General features: G+C 36.9%; 1 protein-coding gene and 2 non-coding genes across 3 annotated transcripts in view; all 3 read left to right on the forward strand.

Annotated features, from left to right (window-relative positions):
* The window catches only part of LOC124646193 (zinc finger protein Gfi-1), a 63,832-nt gene extending 45,645 nt beyond the window's left edge, over positions 1-18,187 (forward strand). The window contains exons 5-6 of the mRNA XM_047186288.1: positions 13,498-13,761; positions 15,803-18,187. Coding sequence (XP_047042244.1) covers positions 13,498-13,761; positions 15,803-15,897 — 359 coding nt within the window. The 3' untranslated portion in view covers positions 15,898-18,187. The remainder of the gene's footprint in view (positions 1-13,497; positions 13,762-15,802) is intronic.
* A 2,308-nt stretch (positions 18,188-20,495) lies between these two features.
* On the forward strand, positions 20,496-20,567 carry Trnaq-uug. The gene has a single exon. It is a non-coding gene; the product is annotated as a tRNA-Gln (tRNA).
* Positions 20,568-22,020: 1,453 nt separating this feature from the next.
* On the forward strand, positions 22,021-22,092 carry Trnaq-uug. Its single transcript has one exon. It is a non-coding gene; the product is annotated as a tRNA-Gln (tRNA).
* Positions 22,093-24,959: the final 2,867 nt, after the last annotated feature.

Here is a 24,959-nt window from a genome sequence, read left to right on the forward strand (position 1 = left end):
GGTAATCACGCCGCCGTCTCAACCCGTGTGGATTTGTTGAGATATAACGCTATATGCACGTACATAGGAACGTATAGTACGCCTTCTATCAGCAGAGCAGAATGTTTGAGCGTATTTTTTGAAGTCACGTTGTTTTGTGATTGTTGCAGCGTTCGTGATATGAGTTTGGACCTCATTTGTAAATCTGTCTGTGTTTGGATGAAAACGAATTTTGGCTGTCCAAATTTTCTGGGTTGTCACTAACGTTAGGCTTACTGTCTGAGATATGTAATGTAGGGACCACATTGTTATTTCAACCTTCGGGCTTGACCGTCTCATTTGTTTAAGATTTTGTCCAGAATTGATTGTAGCTAAAATATTTACCAGTATTTGTTCATTATTTTATCGTTTTTTGTGCTGACAATCTCTTACATGGTATCTAACAGCTCCTTCTTCACTTCTTTCTCTTCTACCATGACAGAAACATACTCCATGGTCTATTACAATGTTTCAGCTTTCCCTCTTACCAGCCTGCGACTCACATACATAAAGGCTGAATTTATCGCCACGTCAGTAAACACTCGGTCCCGGCTAGTTTCCTTAAAGCCTGTACTTTTAATCCTGCACCTGGTTTCAGTAAGTGCAGTTTGCGCTCCACGGTTAACGCAAAACGACGTCACTGTGTTTTCCAGTTTAGACTCTGTGTTCGGTCTTGGTCAGTTTGAGTGTACTGTATCTTGTGAGATTTCTCTAGATATTTCGTTTTGATTTTATCATTCCGTATGTATAATTTTGGTTCTTCCTCTTTATATACATAAGTACAAAACATAGTTTGGTGTCCCTAATTCGTCTGTTGAACATCATCTCCTTTAAGTAAAGCATATATTTCTATTTTGTCATGTTCTTTCTTATCCTTTCCTTTTCATTCGCAAAGCTTAAAAAATCCGCCTTTCTGTTGACCGAGTCAATTGACCAAATCTTCTAATTGTTCTGCAGCTAACGTTTTCCAGCTAAATCAATACTGAACACTAAGCTCACTATAATTTATTAGTACATCGACACAGTGTCCTCGCGTGTCTTCGTAGGAAGACGCGGTGAATAATCAATGAGAATGTAAATGCAAGGTGAATCCACGAGCTCCCCCGCCCCCCAATTTGCTCAGTTTTTTATAAGTCGTTGAATTATTAAGGTAGGAATAGTAGTCGCTTAAAGTTATTATTATAGGCTTTGGTTCATGGAATGATTGTGTTTGCAAATTCTATTTTTCGTGTTCAATTAGTTGAAAATAAACCTAACCGTTAGGTAAAAAATATAAAAATTTCATGCCGTCTATCTGTCAATTGAATTTTCATGTGTCAATCTGTCGTCATGTTTTCCTTATTTAGGTATTGTCCAGTTTTGCAGGACTTTCACAAAAATTACATAGGTACCAGCGCATAGTTTAATTTTGAATACAAATTCACTTCGTTACTTAATTATTTAGGCATTTAACCTGATAACTAAAACGTAAAGCGATTGCGAAAGCAGTGTTAGCAAAAAATGTTTCAACCATACCCCAAAAATCCAACACCCAAAAACACCAGCTCGCACCAAGCGCAATATTTCGTAAAATCTCACTGAAGGAAGCACTTTAAGTTTGTACCATCGTATATTTAATTCACGACCATCTGAAGTACGTCCCCATAAAAATCCTGCCAGATACTGTGCAGATGAGCCTTGCCAGGGACGGATTGCAATCATTTTAATTGCCTTGTCCTGTTTTAGTGCTAAATCTCGTTATACGATTATGGCTTTGTGATTTTCTCAGATCTGGTTTTGTTTTATCGATTTTATTTGGGATGGGGAGAGGGTGGAGGAAAGCTTTTTAATGGCACGTGGCTTATAAGTATAGAAGAATGAAACTGATATTTATTTCTAATGATTTAATTATGAATAGGAATGTAGATGTCAGTAGTGGGTAATACGATACGCAAAGAGAAAGAGGTCATGATAATTTATTAAAAGTTTCATTTTAATTTGTTAGTTTGACTAAGTAAGATTTATCAAATGTATAATGTATTGTAAAATTCACTTCCAAACTATCTACTTCTCCATTTTTAGACTACCCAGATACATCCCTGTTCCCCGGTTCAAGATCCGTATACCCGGAATTTACGGTTATCGCTACCCGGGTTGCGTTCAATCACAACCTGGGAACTTAATACTTAACGCGTCTATTGCAAGCTCATACGTTTTTAGTGTTCAATTATTTATGTATTTTATTTTTATTGATCACGTTGAACGTGATTTGAAAGGAACGCGGCGAATGAGGGTTAAGTTTTGCGGAAGATTTTTTCTTGTTTAATTGTGGCCAGGATTTTTGTGTGGTTTGCGCACTGTGGGGTACAAAACTTTTGTTTAAAAAATCAGGCGTTTGAAACAAACCACACTATGATATTTTTGTATTTAAATTGTCAGTTCGGAGTCTAAACTCATCGAAACAAAATCTTTACTAAATTAGAAATGCGGTGACAATGTCTTTCTGTTTGTCCGGCTTTGACACCAAAACTATTGAACCGATTTAAATGGCATTTAGTACACAGGTAGTCTCTAGTCAGAAAGAGGAATACACAATTTTAATACGGTTGCGGGAAGTAGTTTTTTCGGGCTGTAGATGAAACCCTGTTGAACAGCATAACAAAATCTTTTTTTCAAATCCATGAATAATAAAACAAGCATTTTAGCCATTAACTTAAAGCTCAATTTTGTATACCTCCTAATTTCGCACCCAACATTGAAAGCAAAGGTCAAAACAGAGACGCTCTCCAACAAAAAAAATAACGACGTTCGTAAAAATCTCTGAACATCATGTTGGATCGTAACACTTTACTTATTACTAGTTTATCAACCATAACCTCGGTTATACTGAAACAAATGTACTGTAAACAGGTTCAATGAAAGTTTTTTTATGATCCACTATGAATTTTGTAGTTTTTCATGTTAAAAGCGTGCACTGTAGCACAAAGGCAAAGTTTTCTATTCGATGTTTGACATTACCTAAAGTCTGGTACATACATAATTGTATCTTTATTACCTAAGTATACCTATGGCAGACAGAAATATCGTTTCGACGGTTCGTTCACACAAAAAAGTGTTCACGGATAATTTCAATGGATTCGTTAACAAGGTACCTACTTATATCGGGGACATCCCACAACTGTATTATATATGAAATACATAATAGTAAGTAGATAGGTACTACAATATACCTTTGTGCGCTTTTAATTCAGAAACTTACTAAAATACCTACCCTCCCTAAAAACAACACTAGAATTATCACTCAACCTTCAAACACGACTTTCAAGGCTTCAACGAACCAAATCAATCAAAACTTCAGCACCAATCAATAATTCACAGTCTATATCTTAAATCCTCCCCTTGGGATGCCCTCAAAAACAATTAAGGCTTTCTCACCCTTCGCCATATTGTGTAATTACGCATTTACCCCGACGAAGATTTTACCCAGTAAAGATCTTACGCGTTACGACTTACGCCTCGTAATAAGTTCCCGTAACGGGTCGTACTTTACCCTGGTGGCATGTTTCGGGGTAAACTTTTAAGGAGACTGAGTTTTGATGATGTTGTTGAACACTTTGGAGTGAATCTGTCTCTTGTTTTTAAGTGGGTTTCTCTTTAAATTGAAAGAATGGAATTTCATTTGTTTTCATCTAAGTACATAAAATGTTATGGCAAGACAAAAATGCAGTGGTAATTAATAGATAGCCCTTGCAACAGATTTCAAATAGTCTATAGTGCCGTTTGAAATGCGAATACCTACGCCGAATCGATTACGTCTACATCACACAATCAGTAGCGGAACTCCGAACTTAATGCCCAGCAATTTATGCCCCCACAAATTTATTCACGCAGCGTATAGGTAGTCGAAAGGGGGCCGAATTGCAAAACATCACAATTTGCGAACGCCACAAAGGGAACATCTTTCAGTAAAAATCTGTAGAGTATCGTGAAGATGGAGATACTAACGAGGTGGCCTGGGTACTCTGATTTCCAATTCAAAGGAAAATTGCGATGGGAAGGGTCGGTGGGGGGTGTTGGCGGAGTGGGGGCCCCCCTCCCGTTGCTACGCGACGCGGGGTGGAGCCGCCGCAATCACGGCCCAATGGCACGACGGTTATAAATTGCTCTGGCGTCGCGACATGGCCGTGGGAGAGAGATGGCGAGGCCTCTCCGTCGCACTAATGAAGTCGCCTACAGCACCCTTGATTGACGGACTGGCCCTTTTTCGGTCCTAGAGTTAGGTATCAATGGCGTGCCGTGATTTGCCAGTAATGAAGGTGTGGTTTCCTGTTGTGCCTTTGTCACGTGGTTATACCATTATGTACGATATGTACATGTGTGTGTTATATGCTCGCCAATTTATTCGCACTCCCACTTATATGAATCACTCTATGTACCAATTAGATGTTTAAAGTCATATTGTGGTGAATATTTTACGCAGGATGCGAACACCCACGAGTTGAGTCAGATACGCCAATGAGGTGGCCCCATTAAATTGGGTTTAGACGTTTCTGAGAATTTTCTGCTCATTCGTACCTACATACATACATATCTAAACTTTTTATATGTCTAAGCTTCTGTGGTGTTGAATTTCAGGAGTCATTATTATAGTGATTTTGTAGAAGTTTTTTTTTCTGTATAGTAATTAAACTTCTTACTATTTTTCCTCTTTACTATAGAAATGAATAAGGTAAACGCGGGTGAAGTCGTCATGCCCCAATAGTCGTCAATTAATCTAAAAACTTTTATTTATTATTTCTACTGAACTTAAAATGGCCCGGTTTATATGTCAACATATTGTTGATAATATATTGCACAATTGAAATTACAATACGGGGTTTTAACATTCATGGCGTCTGAGATATGTTATTCGAAAAGTATGTGCCCTAACAAAATAGTTTTTTCGTGAAGTTCAGCTGTCAAAAGTGAAACTCAGCACGTGGTTTTGTGCTTTGATTTACATAACTCCAGTGGGGTCTGTGGTATGTTTCTTTGTTTAATTAGATAGTTAAGTTTATTTGCTAACGATGTAATATGCAATTTGGAATACTTTTAACATAGAAGATATATTTTTTTAATGTGACATCTATTGGTACTTTAAAACTCCTATTTGACCCAAAACCCGTCAATTTTAGAATTATTATGACGACTACTGGGACGTGCCCAAAAGTTGCACCTAAACTCGTCATAATGAGGATATTTTGTGTTTTACAGTACAAAATGCGAATAAATAGCTAATATCGGGACTTTTACAAAATTGTTATCTCTCTAGAACAAACATATTTAAGGTTTAGACTACATTTGTTGATAAAACTGCGTTTCTTTAAAGCTTTTTCTTAGGGTTACATTTTACTCTTCTGGTTCTAGATGCACGTACACAGTCATGTTATTCGATTCAATTAATATGTTTCTTAATGGTTAAATCCCCTGTTTCCTATAAGTATGCACTTTCTACGAGTGTTTTTTTTTTAGGTATATATTGGCCGCTGTAGGCCTCCGCCATTCGATTAAGGACACACGATACATATCTACCGCTTTGGGTACAACTACCACTAGCCTTTGTTTCTACTACGCTTGGATTACAATTTGTGGCAAGCAAAAATTGACTGTTCTTACACTATGCTTTTTGTTTGAAATAACTGCATGTCGTCACGCGTATTGTACCGCGTCTCTCTAACTTGCTTTAATAGCGCCTGTATAAAAATTATGTCATTCAACTAGTTTTGACGCAAAAAATATTAAAATCAGTTTTAAAACTGAGATGACATAGCTTCCATCGCTGTCACTGCTTTGCTTGTCGTATTCGATATTGATGGGTAAAGAGTAATCTTATAGTTATCGGCACGAATCTTGAGCTCTGTCTGTCTGAAAACTAATACAGTGCATCAAAAAATTGTTCCTCATCGCTGTCACTGGGTAATGTACCCAAAAGGCTGGCAGAATTGCCACGTTGAATGGCAATGCTCAACCTCTGTGCGAAATAAAAGCCAGCCTTTGGGTCCCGTGAAGCGTCAACCAGGCGCTGGGAAATATCCTTGGCAAGAAGGCGGGCTCTCGGACCCCACGGCCCAAGAGTTTCAACCCCAAACGGCTCAAACATGTACTTGAATATAAGGTTACTATATTTGCGCCGCTTGAGGTTCTCTGCTTGTGCAGCGGCGGAGCCAGCACAACATGCAGTTCCGGGATGGGAGAGTTCCGGGAGATGGCGCAAGAGTGTCGATGCACGTCGCGTCCCACACTAAAGTCCTACCCAACTTCCACGGAAATAGCGACATGCCGTCTGGTCTCTTGCCATTGTCGCGTACCAAGCCATTTGGTTCGAGTACGGCTGGTACGCCGACGGCAACAAGAGCGCGACGGATCACGTCGTTGATGTTAGCATGTCGTGGTATGCGGCCGGCACTACGGCTGCACGACTTTCCAAGCATTTAAAGCCTCGGTCAGGCATGTCACCTCAAAATTGACCAGTGTGGTGGTCTCACAGACTTTCATATTTACAAAAATAATAAAGGGGGAAATATTAAAACTAAGTATCAAAAAATTCATCCGCATCGCTGTCAGCGGGGATCGTGCCCAAAAGGCTGGCTGCATTGCCACGCTGGATGGCAATGCATATCCTTTGGCCGAAGTATAGCCAGCCTTTTGGTCACGAGTGGACTCCATATTTTCATGTAATTTATGCTGGCGTGTCGTGCCATGCGACCAGCACTTTTGCCACAGGAAAGACCATGGTGCCCAAGGCAGTCCACAGATTCGCCGCACTGACAGCGATGCGGAGCCTCAGTGGGAGCGCTGAGGCGTAGGCATGTAGCGATCCGGAATGTTGTGTCACCCAGCATGGTTCCAACGCTGGGTGACGGCAGTGCGTGAAGCCATAGCCTGACTCCCACTCTCCCACAGCCAGACGCTCAGTAGTATTGACAGATGTTTCAATTAGTTTATTTCTCGTCAATCTACAGAGCGGCTCGTCCCACTATCTCTGGGAAGCCGGGTTGTCAGGGAAGGCTGTATTTTGGCAAGCTACTTTCCAGGCGTTCATACCATGCACCTCAGAATCGACCAGTGAAGGGGCTAAAATTTTGCTGGTCAACTCCTTAGTGCCGCACACCGAGGATAGGAACGCCGGTAGACTTAAACTGGAAATTTTGCGGACGCCGAGGCCACCGAATCTGATCGGAAGGGTGGCTTCGCGCCCGTGTCGACGGCGCGCGTTGTTCCACGCGCTCGTCAAAGAGATGTCAGCAACCCCAGCGGGGGCTGCGGGTTGTTCGAAAGAGATACCACGGCCCTGGTACATAAAAGGCCTTTGACGGAACACGACGGTTTTTAGTCAGTAAGGGTCTGACACTCCCTCACCGCTGCTAACCCACAGCGGGAGGGGTCATTTGATGATTTTTGACGTCGTTAAAAAAAAAAAGGGTGGCTTGAAGCCACGCTCGGTCGTCCAAAGCCAAATTAAAAAGAGATGAAGGATAGTACGGATAATTTGGTCAATTCTGTCTAAAAGATGTGGCTGCTTCCTTAAGGGAGAGGAGCGAAGGTTGTATATAAATTTTGGGAAAACACAATATTGGTTTTACAATTTAAATATTTTAATAGTAATAATTTTACTCGTGCTACATATGCACATGACTGCATGGTTATATGATTGATTACGAAATCTATATACATATAATAAATCTGTAAAAAAACTGTGTCTGTACATTGAATATATTAAAAAAATAATAATTGGGTGGGGTTTAGAAACAGTAATGGAGCACAAATCCAAAAAAAAAATTATGTCTGTTTGTCTGTATGTCTGTATGTCTGTATGTCTGTATGTCTGTTTGTTTGTACACGCTAATCTTCCGAACTACTGAACGGATTTCAATGATTTTTTCTTTGTTGTATCAGTATTAGGCCTGGTCAACATATAGGCTATAATTTATCTTCGAAACTTGAAGACCTGATGCAGAACTCCAACAGACCAATAAAACTATAAAAGATACAAATATGGTGCCGTGGCAAAAATTGTTTCATTTGATGAGCATTTTCAGCTGAGATAATAAATTTTAAGATCTGGTACACCTGATGTGGAACCCCAAGAGCCCAGTTTTTCTGTACCATATACAGGTATGACGTTTTAGCAAAAGTTGTTCAATTTGATAAGCACTTTCTATTGACTTATACAAATTGAAGATCTAAAACACCTGATGTGGAACTCCAGGGGCCCAGTAAGACTATAGCATATAGAGGTATAACGTTTTAGCAAAAGTGGTTCAATCTGATAAGCACTCTCTATTGACGTATAAACATCGAAGATCTGGAACACCTGATGTGGAACTTCAAGAGCAATACTACACTTGAAATGTATAGAAATGAATGTTATGAAATAGGTATGGTGAATCAAAAAAGTCCGTCTTTTAGATAACCCTAAAATAATGGACACGTATTTTTTCTTTTCTCCTTTTCACTAACAAATAATAAGGAAGATATAACACGCTTGAATTTTGTGTTAAGTCACTGCTTAGTACAAATTACATACCTAGACGTGGCGTCACGAGCCCCTCTGTCACGAGTCACTCTCCGAATTTGTTGCGTTATATATATCTCATTATTATTTTGTATGTCTCTTCCAGACCTCGGGACTGCAGAGTTCCGAATTTTCGGGAGGAAAACGTGGGGCCGAAGCCAACACGCTGAAGCCCTTTTGAGACAACTTTAATGAAATGGTGACACAAAACCGACGATTATCCCTTTATACACTATAGAAATGAACCCAAGGACAATCCCCGGTGGGCGTCGTTAAAAAGAAAAAACAATCCCCGGTTCTGTGTTATACCATTGCTAACTGTGAATGAATACTACTTGGGCCTATTGTGATGGGATGCTATTGGACTAGGAATGGGGAAACTACGGGAACTATGGCACCTGCCGATGACAATGTATTAGATACATGTAAAAATGGCAGGTGGAGACTCGCCAGCTCACTTACTGGGCCCCCGGGAATCAGTCACTGAATAGCAACAAGAGGGCAACAAGAAGTGTGAGGATACCTCGGCGGATTTTAAACGCAGATTACGCGCTCCCTGTGGGTCACTTACTACGAGGCACCTATCCTCCGAGCAGGGCTACTAACCCTGCTCTAGCGACTCCACTCTGTCAGTCTGACGGTCAAGCCAAGCCAGAGGGTTGAGACCTACCCCCGTCATGGTTCACTCCGACCGGCCGGAGATGGGGGACAGTATACTCTCCCTGGAGAACTCAGTATATATGCCCCGCGGGGTCGCTACTCCCCGTCATCAGCCTCAGATGTCCTGCGGAGCTTATATCTCATTATTATTGTCGTTATTATCTCAAGAGCCTTTGTCCCAATTATGTTAGGGTCGACTTCCAGTCACGATGCAACTGAGTACCAGTGTTTTACAAGGAGCGACTGCCTATCTGACCTCCACAACCCGGTTAACCGCTCAACCCAACACCCCTTGGTAAAACTGGTTAGACTTACTGGCTTCTGACTACTCATAACGACTGCCAAGAATGTTCAATGACAACCCACAGTTTAACATCCCCTCCAAATAACGGTCATTGGTATCCAAAATATACGTAGAAAGTACATACGAACTTAGAAAAGTTGCATTGGCAGGTACTTGCCAGATCTGGAATCAAAGACGCACGCTCATACTTGAGAGATTGGTTCTCTACCCACTAAACCACCACGACTTCCACTAAGTCATCACGACTTTGTCATCTCAGTAACATTTAATGTTTTTTTACGTAATAATACGTGTAATATTTTTGCCACACACAACTTAAATGCGGACTAATTAGAATCACTACTTTTATTTATCGCTATGGTCACGTCTATTGCGGTTCAGTTCTTGGCGTTTTGTTTAGTCTGCTGTGCTTTTGCCGTTGAAGTACAAAAATTAAATATATGGAACGTTTCTAATGGCTATGCGTATTCCGTTGTTTTCAAGCCAACGGGCCCTTAAATTCAATATCAGACGATTCAGATCTTTGATTTTGCTGACCCCGTAGTCGCTGGCATAAGGGACAGGATCCGCGTACGAAGTCGCGGGCAGAAGCTAGTATAACATATATTTTATAGACTGATTTTGTGATTCCAAGCGTTTGATAGATAGGAATATAAATTAAAATGTAACTATGTATCTGTTTTATTGAATACCTGCTCTTCTAACAGATTATGACCTGCTATTCTAAATAGGGATTTGGTTTTCTATCCATCTACCTAATGTTTCAAAGGCACAAGTATGCTTAACAAAGTCAAGCACAAAAAAAATGTACGTAACTTGAACTTTATGTTCAAGAGCAGAGAGTTCACATTAGCATTAAAAGTTGACGAGTACTGGGAATATTTGACGAGTATCCGTACAAATCAGACGACTATTGGTACAAATCGCCCTTTTTTTACTTTTGCCTTAATAAGTACATAAACCCATGAAAATGATTAAAAAAACATTAATTACTTAGAGTAACGAATAAATACTCTATCACGTCATGCAAAAATTTTCATTTTATATTGAATATTTACTAGACAGTAGCGCTTCAAAGTCGGTGATTTCCGAAATCCGACGAGTATTGGTACGTTTACCTTAGTTTCTAAACAATCCTTGAGTCGGTATTTCTGCAAACAAAAGCTGGCGACTACAAAGAAGATATTAAATTCTTGTCTCGTAAGAATCACGCTGTTGTTACGTAGGTTTGAAATTGCTTATGTGCGGTTAAATCGGAATTTACTTACGTTTCAAATTATTTTGAAAACACTTTTGTACTTTTCCGAAGAAAATAAAAGTAAATTATTATGACATGATCATGAGATGACATCTAAATTAAATAGAAAACAAGGCAAAATCAGGGATTGAAATACAAGTTATGCTCTACTGGCAGAAATACAAAAAATATATAGCAAATGGTCTTTTAAACACTCTAGTATGAGTATAAACCTTTTCCAAAAAAATAAAAGCCCTTACATACTAACGGCCAGTTTCTTCATCAAAAGTTAAAGTTAAAGTAATGTCTAAAGTAAAAGTAACGGTCAAATTCGTTTTTTCAAGGCAGACAGCAAAACTAATAGAAAAATTGAATTTGACCGTTACTTTTACTTTAGACATTACTTTGACTTTAACTTTTGATGAAGAAACTGGCTGTAAGACATAAAGTATAAACACCTAAAGTGAGTTAAAAAAATCACATATTTTCCATACCCATAAAGTTACACTACACCATGCTAAGGAGTCCGGTTTGTATGAGAAGAATGCGTAATAAGGACCGGACCAAGCACAGATTACACTCAAATTGTACCTATCACTGTATAGGTAATATGTGAAGAGGTATGATATATGGCATAATGCAGCTTAAGTTGTAGGAGTTAAAGTTGAAATTGCTCTAGCAGTGTTAAATAGCTTTAAGGTTAGTTTATGTTCCTTAATAGGGTGGTGACTTAGAAATATGTTTTATCAGTTCCGGTTTACGCTGACATTAGTAAGCTGAAAGTAGTAAGTAAAAATTCAATGACAAAAATAAGTCACAAAAATTAGGATAATTTTGATTGAGGCTGCCGTTAATCAACATAAAAATGGAAAATTATTTTTAACAGTTCTACTAAACTTATTATTCTTCAATAATCCTAAAACGTCTCAATTGGCACCACAGTTAACATTAGGTATTATCAAAACTATAAGCACAATACTCAAGGCCACTCAGATTACACGATTATTACTAATTTGTGGTAAAGAACACACAGTTTTCCGCAAAGATAAGAAGAACATATCAAAAACATTTATTATTTGAATACAAAATTCATAGATTTTATTATTTATTTCGTTACTATTGCGACGTTAAGTCATGTTAAATGCAGAGATTGAACAAGTTTATGAATAAAAATCACCAATAGTGATGATGATGTCTTCCTAGCCGATTATCGGCCAAGGCGGCTGTTCTCATATAAGGAGATCAGCCAGCTGCCAGGCCATTGCGCAGACACAGGTGCACCCACTATTCCTTCACTTTAATCACAAGGCAATCCAACACGACCGGAGAGAAATTTCGTTTGCAAACCAACGTTGACTTCTTCGAAAACTGTAGGTATCTGTTTTTGCCTCACTAAAGTCACTTAATTCAAGCCTAAAAGCCTTAAAAAAATAAAGCATAGTTAACTCTCTAAAACATAAGTCCAAACAAACTATACCCCTATTACTATTGGATAAAAGCAAAGCGAACACAGCAGCAGATTTTACCGATACTCCACAAAAGATATTGGTAGCTCGCTAGCTATAAATAGGGCATTTACCCTGTATACATACAAACCTTTGTATATGGATGACGTAGCTAGGGCTGTCTCTCTATAAATCGTATATAATACGGCCAGAGAGAAAACTGGGAACAGATTCCACAAAGGTTTATTAACACGGCATCGCTAGGGTTGGCGAGCGTATGTTTTTCAACTGTTTTCTGTTTTTAGAGGGTAACTCGGTTTTGCGTTTATAACCGTACTAGCTATTCGATGCGATTGCACCCGGGTCTCGAACTACTTCAGCATCCGGATAAAAGTAGCCTTTATCCTTTAACAGGCCCTAGACTATCTGTGTAGGTAGTGGTTTTGGCGTGAAGTCATCTGCCCAGCCTTCTTACCACTTTGTTGGGATCGGGTCCCAATCTCGCTTCGCAAATTATTTTATTCGCAAAGATTGAGAGGAGAGGAGCAAAAGGAAATTATTTTAATTCTATATAGGTATTATAGAATGCAAATCAAGAATCTAACGACATGAAGCGAGCTTAAAACTCAATAAACTAACATAGTTTAGTAGACTCATAATGGTAGATCTATATGGCTATTATTCACCTGCACTCGAGATTATTCTTCTTCCACAAGATCGCAGCTCTCTTCTACCTCTTTTTGCAATAAACTTGTAAGGGTAGTTGTCCAATAGGTTGGGAATCGACAACCTTATCATTGGCAGGGTCGCGCGTCACACTGGATCGATAGCGCGAATGTGCCGCGGATTACCATCGCCAATGCTCCGCGATTACAAGATCAAAATGTGTTTTTAGCTGTGGTAACACTGGTATGGGACTTTTGAGATAGGTTTAGTTTAGAAACAATATAAACTGAAGGGGTAGAAACAACTGTTAAACTTAAAACTATCTCTGTATTCAGTAACTCTATAACTGATTCTCAACCGTTCAGTCGTTTTGAAGAGATAACAAAACCGACAGAATAGCATCAACATTATGGCACACTAACCGTTTTCCCGCGATTTCACCCGCGTCCCGTGGGAGCTACTGCCCGCACCGGGATAAAATATAGCCTATGTTACTCGCAGATAATATAGCTTTCTAATGGCGAAAGAATATTTAAAATCGATCCAGTAGTTTTTGAGTTTATCTATTACAACTAAACAAACAAAGTTTTCCTCTTTATAGACAGCTTCTAACCAACACCTCCTTTGTTCACAGGCGAGAAACCCCACAAATGCCAAGTCTGCGGCAAAGCGTTCAGCCAGAGTTCCAACCTGATCACTCACTCCCGCAAGCACACGGGCTTCAAGCCCTTTGCCTGCGAACTCTGTGGCAGAGCATTTCAGAGGAAAGTGGACCTTAGGAGGCATAAGGAGACTCAGCATGCAGACATCAGACCCCCGCAGCCGCATATGCAGCCTCATACGGATGTGCATGGCATGCATCCTACTGATATGCATGCTGTTGCTGAGCATCGGATAGGTGAGGTTTCAGATTATTTTTTGGATGTTGAAATAAGTAGGCTAGGAGACATCAGTTCTTTAAGTAATAAACGAGGATTAAAGTTACACCAAGGAATAGGAAGAAATAACCATGTAATTTCTTCGGTTTAAACGTGGATTACCTTTACTCCTTGTTTATTATTATTAATAAGGTAGCTCTCATTGTACACCAGCTGCTGCCAGGCCCCTCTTCTCCACTGGGCACTATGGGCAAGTGCCCAGGGCCCCGCGATCGAATGGGGCCCCCTAGTTCCTGCCAGATTACCAAATGATAACCGATATTTAGGTACTAAAAATCCGATGATAATGACCAATTAAAAGAATGATAATGAACATTTAAAAGAATACTTAAAAAATGTTCAGAGTGAAAATGAAGCACCTAACTGTGTACAGGAAGCATATAATCTATTAAAGCAAAACAAAATTGAAGAACACACATTTGCTAACGTAGAAATTGCATTGAGAATATTTTTAAGCATGATGATAACGTCACTAAGGGTGCCATTCTAATCTGCGAAGCCTTTTTAGAAATTTTAAACAAACCTACAACAGTGCATGTGCGAGACATCGAGGCGGTCACCCCTCTCAGTCACTGTCACCCTTCTCTTTGTATTTTTGCTTTTATCTGATTACTTAAATTAATTCCTCAAAGTTGGAAAAAAAAAATGTCTCTTCTTCATTTCTAATTTGTTCTGCGCTTATTTTTTGAGTCCTCAATCTAGCAAAAAGTTAAAGCACCAGCAAAACAGTAGTTTAGTTGTAGTTGTAGTTTAGTAGCAAAAACAATTGACGCTCGCTTAAAATTTTCGGTTTCTTTTAATTTGTGCTTAATTCTGAGGTAAATTAGAGAGTCCTCATAATAACAATAAAAAAAAATCACTTGGATATTTCTAAGCTATTTAGGCGCTATTTGTAAGCGGAGGTGGAGGACTTTTGCGTCCCAAATGTCAAAAAATGTTGAGCTCGCTACGCTCGCAGCTGGTTCACTTTCTGGTCGCTTTTTTTTAAACTTGTTTGAGTACTTCTGTGTACCAAAACTCAAAAATTTCGCGCTCGCTGCGCTCGCGCCTTCTTCACTTTACAGTGCTTTTTTTCAATCTTGTTCGGGTACTTTTGTGTTAAAAATCTCAAAAATTTCGCGCTCGCTGTGCTCGCGCTTTACACTTTAGCTGTAGTTTTCTCTGAATTCTTTATATCTCCATTGCGTCCCAAAAATCAAAATTTAAAAAAAAATATCTTCGCTTTGCAGTGCTTTTTTCAAACTTGTTTGGGTACTTTTGTGTTAATTCTGTATGATTTTACTACGTGGTTATATTTTGTCGTTATTTTTGGAAGGGGGTTGCTCAATAAGTAGCCCGCCCCGGGTGCTACCCGATGCTACGCCGCCACTGGCAGAGAACGCTCCTTCTCCAAATTGAAACGAATAAAAAATGAATTAAGAAGTACAATGCTTCAAGAGAGATTAACTAGTTTGTCGCTGATGTCCATAGAATGTGATATTCTCAATACCTACCATAGATTTTGAAGAAGTGATTAACAATTTTGCTCATCTTAAATCTAGAAGGGTGCCTTTGCAATCAACAAAGAGTTAATCTAAGGATTTTATGCTAAGCGAGTTACTTTTGTAGATTATTTTTTATATATCCTATTTTTTTTTAGGTAGTAACTAAATAAAAATAAATTTAGAACCTTGTTTGTCTATTTTCTTTATATATTATAACTAAATAGTGTTTTCTCAAGGTCATAGGGGCCCCATGATCCTAATGTGCCCAGGGCCTCAAATAGTTTAAAGACGGCCCTGGCTGCTGCCAGCGGTTTCATCCGCTTTTTCAGAGAACTACTTTCCGCACTCAGATAAAAAACAACTATTCTATCTAAACAGCTATTCTGAAGTACCTATCAACTATACGACTGCCAAGTTTCATCAAAGTCCGTTCCTACGTTTTAACTCACTAACACTCACTAACTTTTGAGTTAATAAGCTTGCTTGATGGTATACTAACAGCCTTTTTCTTCCACAGATCTCCGTCCCCCCCACCCGGATCTTCGCCAACACCCTGACTTCAGAGCTCACATGAGCACTTCAGTGCCACCTCTTCAGCCTCTGCCCTCCTGAACTTCAACTGCCTTCGCGCCCCACTCCTGGCGTTAAGGCTCGAAGGTTCACCAGCAATGGTGGAGCGATGTGTAGTGAAAGATACTTCTTGGTGATTTTTTTAAAGCTGGCTGGTATTAGCTGTTGAGTTTATTTCAAATTTGGAATTTGTTTTGAACTTCGAGTTCGTTCCTGGGACTGGCTGGTATTGAATTCAATTTTGGAATTGTTTTTGAACTTCGACTTCGTTCCTGGGACTGGCTGGTGTTGATTTCAATTTTGGAATTTTTTTTAAACTTCGAATCGGTTTAAAAATACTGGAAGAATGGAATTCAAAATATTTGAAACCATGGTCATCTTGTAGTTGTTGTTTTTGCACCAGAAAGGGGTCTAAGTTTTTTAAGATAATACTCAACAACAAAAATGGAAAAAGTTTTTATTTCCATAATAAGTTACTGAGCAGCAAATAATTTTCATTCCACATCGCTTTACTATAAAAGCCTAACTATGGTGTGTTGAAGTATACCTGGTTCCATTGCGAAAGAGGGATGGTGATATGAACTCTGTATAGTTACATCTCGCTCTTACAATGGCAATATGATTTTGAGACATGTCATAGTTGGGCAAAGTAAATCGTAGGTAAATATTAGGCAACATACACATTGTATACAAAGTTAAAAAAAAAATGTTACCGCAATCCAAAATGTAGTTAAGATAATTATATTGTAATTAAAATTTGAACGCTTTGTAATTGTGAGTTTTTTGATCTCAAAGTAAAATACACAATAAAATATCACATATAAAGTAAGTGTTGTGCAAAATAATTAAATGAAAAATACATTAAATAAAATGATCCGAAATAATTTTATTTGAATGAAACCGTTTAGATTTTAAATATTAATTAGAAAAAAATACTCAATAATAAAAATGCAACACAATTTATTTGAGCTGGTATCATCCAAAGAATATTAAGTTTTCTATCACAAAAATATATTTAAATAATGGACTGATGGAATCATTCCAAAATGTTTTATTTTTCCATATATTTAAAGACATGAACAATTTAGTTTTTAGTAATATTTTTTTAGAAACTGTACGTTTATCACAAATATTTACATTACATTATTTTGACATCATTCCGTGTTAAGAAAAATAAAAGTAACAAAATGATTAATTAAATATAAGTAGAAACTACAACCACCAAAGAAGCATTTATTTATACAAATAAATATTGGCAGTAAAATACACCACCATGGCAACTGTAACAATTAAAAAATAAAATAAAATAATTTTACCAAAATAAATAATAATAATGTGTCATATTATACATATAAAATCGCCATAATTGCACTAGATTAGAATTATTGTAGAAAAATACTCGCATATCAATATCATATTCATAATACTTTTAATTAATTATATTTAAATGAAATCGAATTATGTAAAATATTTAGCTGATTTATTTTTAAGAATTAGTAATAAGAATGTACAAAAAATGTTGTCTATTTTTATGGCTGTAATCTTATGTAAAAGCACTTAGAAGTAATTCGCTGAATTTCAGAATAATATTAGACCTTACAATACGTGATTATTCTTATTTTTTCAATTAAATAATATTGTAAAAAAATATCACAATAGTCTGGTAAATTCCTTATTCAGTTTTTTTTTTGTAAATAATTGATAAATAAGAGTAATTAAAAATATATTATAATGTGAAATCCATTATGCCAAAGTCACATAGAAAAATAGTGGTTTAGAGTCACCGAAATATTATTTAAAATGATAACATTCCTTACAATTTTGTGTGCGCTTAAAAGACAAAATAGGTGTTAGATTTAAAATAATAAAAAAAAAAAACACAAATAAGGTCGCATTCCATTTACACATAACTAGTAGATTTTTAAAATCGTTCATCATAACATAAAAGAAGAAAAGGGAATATTTTGTCATATCATTTTTTTTTGTTTCCTACATAATACGTATACCAAAAAAAATATTTATAATTTTACGTGTAGTTAATCCTCATTATAATATTCTACTTTATTAATTAGAATCGAAACATAACATGTAGAAAAAAAATGTTAAATCATTTCTATTGTTTCCAATATTTGTAAATAAAAATTCAAAAATGTTTTCTGAAAATTTTCTTAAAAAATTGTATGTTATTAAATGTAAAGTCAATGTAAATATTGTATAAACTTTGAAACTAGTTATGTTAACGATCCCAAAGAAAAACGTGCAATCCTAAAGGTCGTAATTTACGAGTTATTATTGTAAGCAACTGTCACTTCAATAAATATGATGATGTATATTTTTTTGTCTTTTATTTAAGCACATAGAAGAACCCTTCTTTTGAAAAAAAATACAAAGTTGATTAAAGGTTGGGTTAACCTGGTGAGGAAGAATAGCTATTAATTTATTAATGTTATAAATCTCGAGAGTTTTTTTTTTCTAGATTGGAAGCTCTTATCTTAGAATTTATTGATTGATATGTAATCCTGCTGCTTAGAATACTACCCATGCCACAAGGGTGAAACTACTGGCGGGAGCTAGTCAGACACAGAACCAACAATGTTGACGTTTATACATTTGCGTAATAAAGTTCAAACCATTTTTTGCAAGGCGATCATCAAATACAGCCAGGAAAAGAAGACTTTTCTTGATAAGTCTGAGCCCACAGGTTTGATACCTGATACAAGTGGTATCTGACCCGCCTCTCAATTCTCTCTGTAATCTAAGTGTTAAAACAAGACACCATCTAAACAGTACAGGTTACAATAAAAGCCTTTCTAAATAATTATGCAAATACACCGTGAGATGTTGCTGAACTTAATTTTATTTCGCCATTAGCTCAAGGCAGGGGAATAGGATTTAATATTGGAGAAAAGCTTCTCATGTTACATCGACGAAGACTGAAGTATTTTGAATAAGAAGTGGTGTCTATTACAGGATTATTTTCGTGGCTACCACTAAGCAATAATTTTATGACACAAAATATTTCGACAAGGTTTATTAGGGCTCCTAAAAGTATCATGATGCGGAAGGATTTTCGAAAATGGTATACCAAGAACTATAAAAAAGTATGAGAATAAAATAAAAATTAAGTAGGTACTAGGGGATGACTGAAAATACTTGACTAGGAAAAGGCTGAAAATTCTTGGAACAATGGCAATGACAAATGATGAAATGATGAAATGATGAAGCCGACCCCAACATAGTTTGGGAAAAAGGCTCGGAGGATAGTAATGGCAATGACAAATGATAGAAACACATACATAGGTGCTGTTATTAAATAGAGGATATGGGTGTGTATTAAAGGTCAGCCTTTAGTCATCAGGAAGCTAGCTTTTAAAATAAATTAGATATGATAAATTCGATTTTTGTAGAGTTTGACTGCAATATTGAGTTATTTTCACAGGCTACGACTTTTTTAAATCAAAAGGATCGTGCTGACAGTTGCAAAAAATTGGGAGCCTCAGGTAGGATAATATTTTTCACAGTACCCAGTGGAACCCTAAATTAATCCAATTAACTATCACCCGATTCCAAACAGTCTGTTTGTCTATAACCGTCAATGTTTGCGACGCTATGATCGATTGATCATTAACCTAATGGCGGGTGTATCGAGTGTTTATATATTGTTAATGTTTTATAAACTTATAGGTTATTTGCTATTTTTAGATTGACACAGGTTTCTAAGTACCCCTGTGTGTTTATACTTCATTTGTTTGAAATTCTGATCCGATTTGAAATCTTAGCTTTAGAATTTCATATGTTCCAGTAACCATGTTATGGGACATTATGAAATACCTACCTACATCAAGCCTATATCATATTTAGTAGGCGTCCTTGCAGCCAATAGACTTACGGCTCAGTCAGTGTATCCAGCTTTATATATATATTTTTTACTTAGGTAAGTTAAGAATTGATATTGAAAGCACCAACAAAAACAACACACAAAATATTCCAAAATGTTTTAACTAAAGCCGTAGGTACCTCCATTCCGTATTTGATAATGTTAGACAAAAAACCTAGTTAGATTTGTAGCAGCCGGGATGTGGGTCCCTAGAGTGCGGCGGACTCTAAACGCCTGTTAGCACGCACTGCGGGGCCGGCGAGGACCATTGTTGTGCAGGGATGGATTTAGGCAGGTTATTTGGGTATACCATTGAAATTTTGAGTTTTTAGCTACTTGAGTGGTGGTATGCGAGATTGTTGGAAAGATTCAACGCGGCTCTGGTATTCAAAAGGTTTTAGAATTACCTAATAAAGCTGAACCAAAATGAAAATTGGAGTTGGAATCTGGAAAAAGACACTAAGAAGAAACTAAGTAAAGCAGTGGGATAAATGTGGTAGCGAATGAAACAGTAGGGAATGACTAAATTAAAAACGATGACACTGACTAAAAATAATAAATGCACGCGAAGAAAGTAGGACTCAGTTTTTAGAAATAATACCTTGTTTACTTAATTTGGTTTGTTTGCTCCATCTATTCAATTCATTCTGTACTTCTATGAATGCACAATTAACAACCCAAAACATCTGTGCAAACAGAAACAAACCTAGGAAAGTCTATTCTTTGTTCTATCTCTTCGTACGTTTTGATAAATTAATCAGGCGGTTCCATGGTGTAATGGTTAGCACTCTGGACTTTGAATCCAGCGATCCGAGTTCAAATCTCGGTGGAACCTGGTCACTTTTTAGATAAAAATAGGAAACGGTAACGGCACCTATGTGATCTACTTAAGATCCCAAGTAGGTATGATATTATTATATCTCATTTACAGCAATATTCTAAATTCAAGCTTAGCCTAAACAGTGACAATATTCGGTTATTCCTTTGGTGCTGGTTATTATCACATTTGTTTTATCCCCACGAATCAAGTTAAACCAAGTTTTATGTACTTTACGATTGTTTATTATACCCGTATTTGTCAGTTTTTGATTAACAGTTTAAAAGATTTTAGTGATACAGACGGACACTATGTTTGCGTTCTTAGAATAGAATCTGACTTCATGTCCGCCTATCCTCACTAATACAATTAGCAATTCAAAAGTATGACTTTCACGGTTAAACGGCTGAGCTGGTTGATATTAAATGCACTGAGATGGTGGTTCCTGGGCTACTTTTAATACATAGGTAATTTGAATATTTTGTCTAATCTTTCTTTAGGTATATATTCGCTAAACATCTTTCACTAAACAGCAATTAACTACAGAACACCGTTAAAAAAACTACACAATTATACTATTATATTCCCTCATCCCAAGTCCGTCCCCCTGTGGGTCAGCGTCATATATAATTCAGTGGTATCCACATGCGTCTCGGACGCAATCAGTATTGTGAATAATTGATTCCGGCCTGATGATTGTGCGCCCCGCGAGATTGGACAAGATTTGCCTGTCCCAGTACGGCCCTGGTGGATTTGCGTTATTATTGTTTTTTTTTTTGATGTTGGCATTGTGAAAAACATTGTTATTTTTTTTTGCCTAAAAGTCCTAGAAAAAGAGAGAAAATAGTACCTAAATGTTTGAAACGAATATCCTGTAGGTATAACTTTTCTAAAAAAAAATCGTTTTGAATTCGAAGATTTTTTTTTTTTTTTGATAATTTCCAGCCGGTCATCAAGTCTCTTTACAGAAAGTTGAAAAAAAAATACTTTCAAAAATTCGAAGATTTTCTTACATACCTACATAGTTACAAGTGAAATTTAATATTTAATACTTAAGCGTGTTAAAAATAGTACTTCTGTTTACATGACTTGTTAAGCATAATTTTTTAACTATAATTATGTTTATTTGCAAACTAAAAGTTGATGATTTGCCCTTCTTATCTTATTAAAAAAAATAATTTCAAGATCAAAAAGTACCTACTTTCTAGATAGGTACATAAAAGCCAAGACGTAAAAACAACCCAAACAAAGTTGCTTGCGCCTAAATAATTTTAATATGTAGTTGTCAATCGCTTCACCGCCAAATAAGAACTATTCCTTTCTCATGCTCGTGTTAATTTATCTATTACTATTATAAACATAAAGTCGATAATAGCATGACTCAACATTATAGATAGAACATTTGAGCTGATGACGTCAGCGTCAAATAGCAGTAGTGAAAGGGACGCACAATTTCGGCGCTCTGCCAACCGGTTCCATGGTGTAATGGTTAGCACTCTGGACTTTGAATCCAGCGATCCGAGTTCAAATCTCGGTGGAACCTTGATAGCAAAACTTTTTGTATAATTTTATTGAATTGATATTGTACTGTTAAAATGAAAAGGATAATTTTTTATTTTATTTTTTGAACATATATAACTTGTCTAAGCGATAACACATTGTCTTCTCTAATCTCAGGTCAATCTTTCCATAGTCGGTTCTGCGTCGGATCTAATACAAGTTTTTATACTTGTGAACCGAATATAAATAGGTAAGTATTATATGCAGTTGTACTTTTAGACTCGCAGTAGTTAGTAGACAGCTTTTAATTTCATTTCCAAAAGATGCTACTACCAATAGATTTAATTTAACAAAACCTCTTCCCAATAATATGTTCCAATCGTAATCAAATAAAACTCTCACAATTGACATAAAATAAAGTCAATAGGAGCCTTGATAACACTGGAAACCAATTTCATCACGACAGATATCACTTTCCAATTTCATTTCACCCTTTCCACAATGGCCTTACCATCAAATTTATTCAAATTGCACCGTCGCGCGACCACGGCAGTGTCGCACCTGGTTTATAGAAAATACACGCGAAATTGCACCTTGTTGTCTTCAGTTAAGGTTGAGAATGCATTGGTGATGAGTGCACCAATTTCGAACATTGCAATTTATAGATAGATATTCTTATTCCACTCAAAATAACATACGTTTCTTCTTAGCAGAGGTTCGGTAGTTCCTTCAGAATAATGTTTCAGAAATGTGGACTGTATTTCAAGGGTGGTATGGTTGGTTTTTGATTGGGGTGTCGTGTATATAATATGTTAAGGAAAAGCGAATGGAAAGCGTCTGCAGTCTTTTGTATTGACGCGTTTTAAGTCAACACTTGATCAGTAGTGTAAGGATAGTGAGTTTCCAGTACGATCTATTTTTGGTACATACGTCAGGGGTACTTTATTTTTAATTGACAGAAAATGTATGTAAGTACCAATGAATCAGAAAAAAAGTTGCTAATACTTTGATCAGTACCTATGTGAAGTCAGCAAATTAGTTATGTTATTAAATCTGAATAATTTTATAAGTTCAAATAAAATAATAAACATTAAGCATTGCCATCCAACGTGGCAATGCTGCCAGCCTCTTGGGTACACTCCCGGTGGGCAGCGATGAGGAGTTTTTTGATGCCATTTTATAATTGTTTTTAGTTGTATATATGTATAAATATGTTTATTTTTACGTCATGTAAATATGTACATAAAAGGTATAAATAAATAATAAACTAAGTAGTCCACCCTAGATCATAAAACATTTTTTATTGATTTGAAAAAAGTTCAATTCTTGTTATTCTTTCAATATACATTTTATAAAACAAAAGCAAAAACACATACAAATCAATTAGGTACCTTACGAGAATATCTATAAAAAAAACTACACAATACAAATGGCCCCCACCCGCAAAGTTAAGTTGGCACAATTTACATAAAGATGTCGACTTTCAGCATCAGAATCGAGTTAGGAAGATACTTTAAAACTGTCGCTTAGCACAGACGTCGAATCCGTTTACAGTTTTCGGGAGTTTCAAGACGGTTAGGGCTGGGGTGGAGTCGATGTTTGGTTTATCAATCCTTACTACAAAAGTTCCTACCCCTTCCTTCCCATCACGATCCTATTCATTTAAAAATTGAGTGTTTTTATTGTGAATTTTCAAGTAATCCGTTAAGTTAACGGTAGCTGACTAATATCAGTCAGTCATGAGTTAACGATAACATTATAAAAAAAATATGCATGAATAACTCATAAAAATCAAATCACAGTACTTATTCTTCAGACGCTTTAGAAATTTATCTGAGTATTTTCTACGTAAAAACGAAAAAAAAAAAAAACGAAAATATCTATTCGTACTAAGTAATCTGTTGAAAACTTTAATGAATTACAAAACGTCTTGTACTAGCAGCTACTAAGTGCTTTAAAGACGAATATAAGCTAGACTAATTACGTAACATTATGTCTATCGAGTCTTATAACTTGCATTTAAAAAACTTCACATAAATGAGTAGTTTTTTTAATGCAAGTTGCATTAGCCATGAGACCATAGGTAATCCACATCTGCAGAGTTTACCCGCCAACAAAAATATACTATCGATAAAAATCCCCGACTTATCCCATCCCTACCCGCCACTAGGGGCGTCCAAGTTGCGTATTGAGTTACGCGTCCCTACACCGGTCCAATCGCATCAGAAGGCTCCATTATAATATCCCGTTGCTACGGTCGTAATCTCCATATTTACATAATGCCACTCTTGAATATTTGCCTATTGCCTATTCTTGTTTGTGATAAACTGATGGACTGGTAGGCTGAAGATGGGCGTAAGGACTTAATTTGGTGTCCGATTTCGGTAGTCTACAAATGGGCATATTTTTTGTCTTTATCATCTTCCAATGTATTGTAGGAGCCCAGCACATTGCAAATCGGTGCAAACTTTTAGCCGGTCGATAGTTTAATTGGGCTCATAAATCAGTATGAAGATGAATGGGACTGCACGCATTACAATAAGCAGATATCTGGCCGGTATCACACCCATTGGAACGTTTGATTGGATTCACGATTACCTACAGTATCAACTGTTAATCAAACATCGGACAACTGTAGATCGCCAATTAAGTCTGCTGTGTGCAGAGGCTTTAATTCAGAATATCCAAAACCGATGCAGACGAAATTCAGTGCACTGAGAGATAGGTTGTACCTTGAGAATGGTCACAGGCTATACTTTCTATATATGTAAGTATTTAAGGAAGTACGCTTTAGTATGTAAGAAACAAAAAAAAAAACATTTAAAAACCTCCCCTTCCAGAAAATAAAGTCTTCACCACTCACGGAAGACTCCCCCAGTACCCCAAACGACTCGATTTGATTTCCCCTCT

This window comes from Helicoverpa zea, chromosome 3 (assembly GCF_022581195.2).
Source record: "Helicoverpa zea isolate HzStark_Cry1AcR chromosome 3, ilHelZeax1.1, whole genome shotgun sequence".
In the NCBI taxonomy this organism is placed as follows: domain Eukaryota; kingdom Metazoa; phylum Arthropoda; class Insecta; order Lepidoptera; family Noctuidae; genus Helicoverpa; species Helicoverpa zea.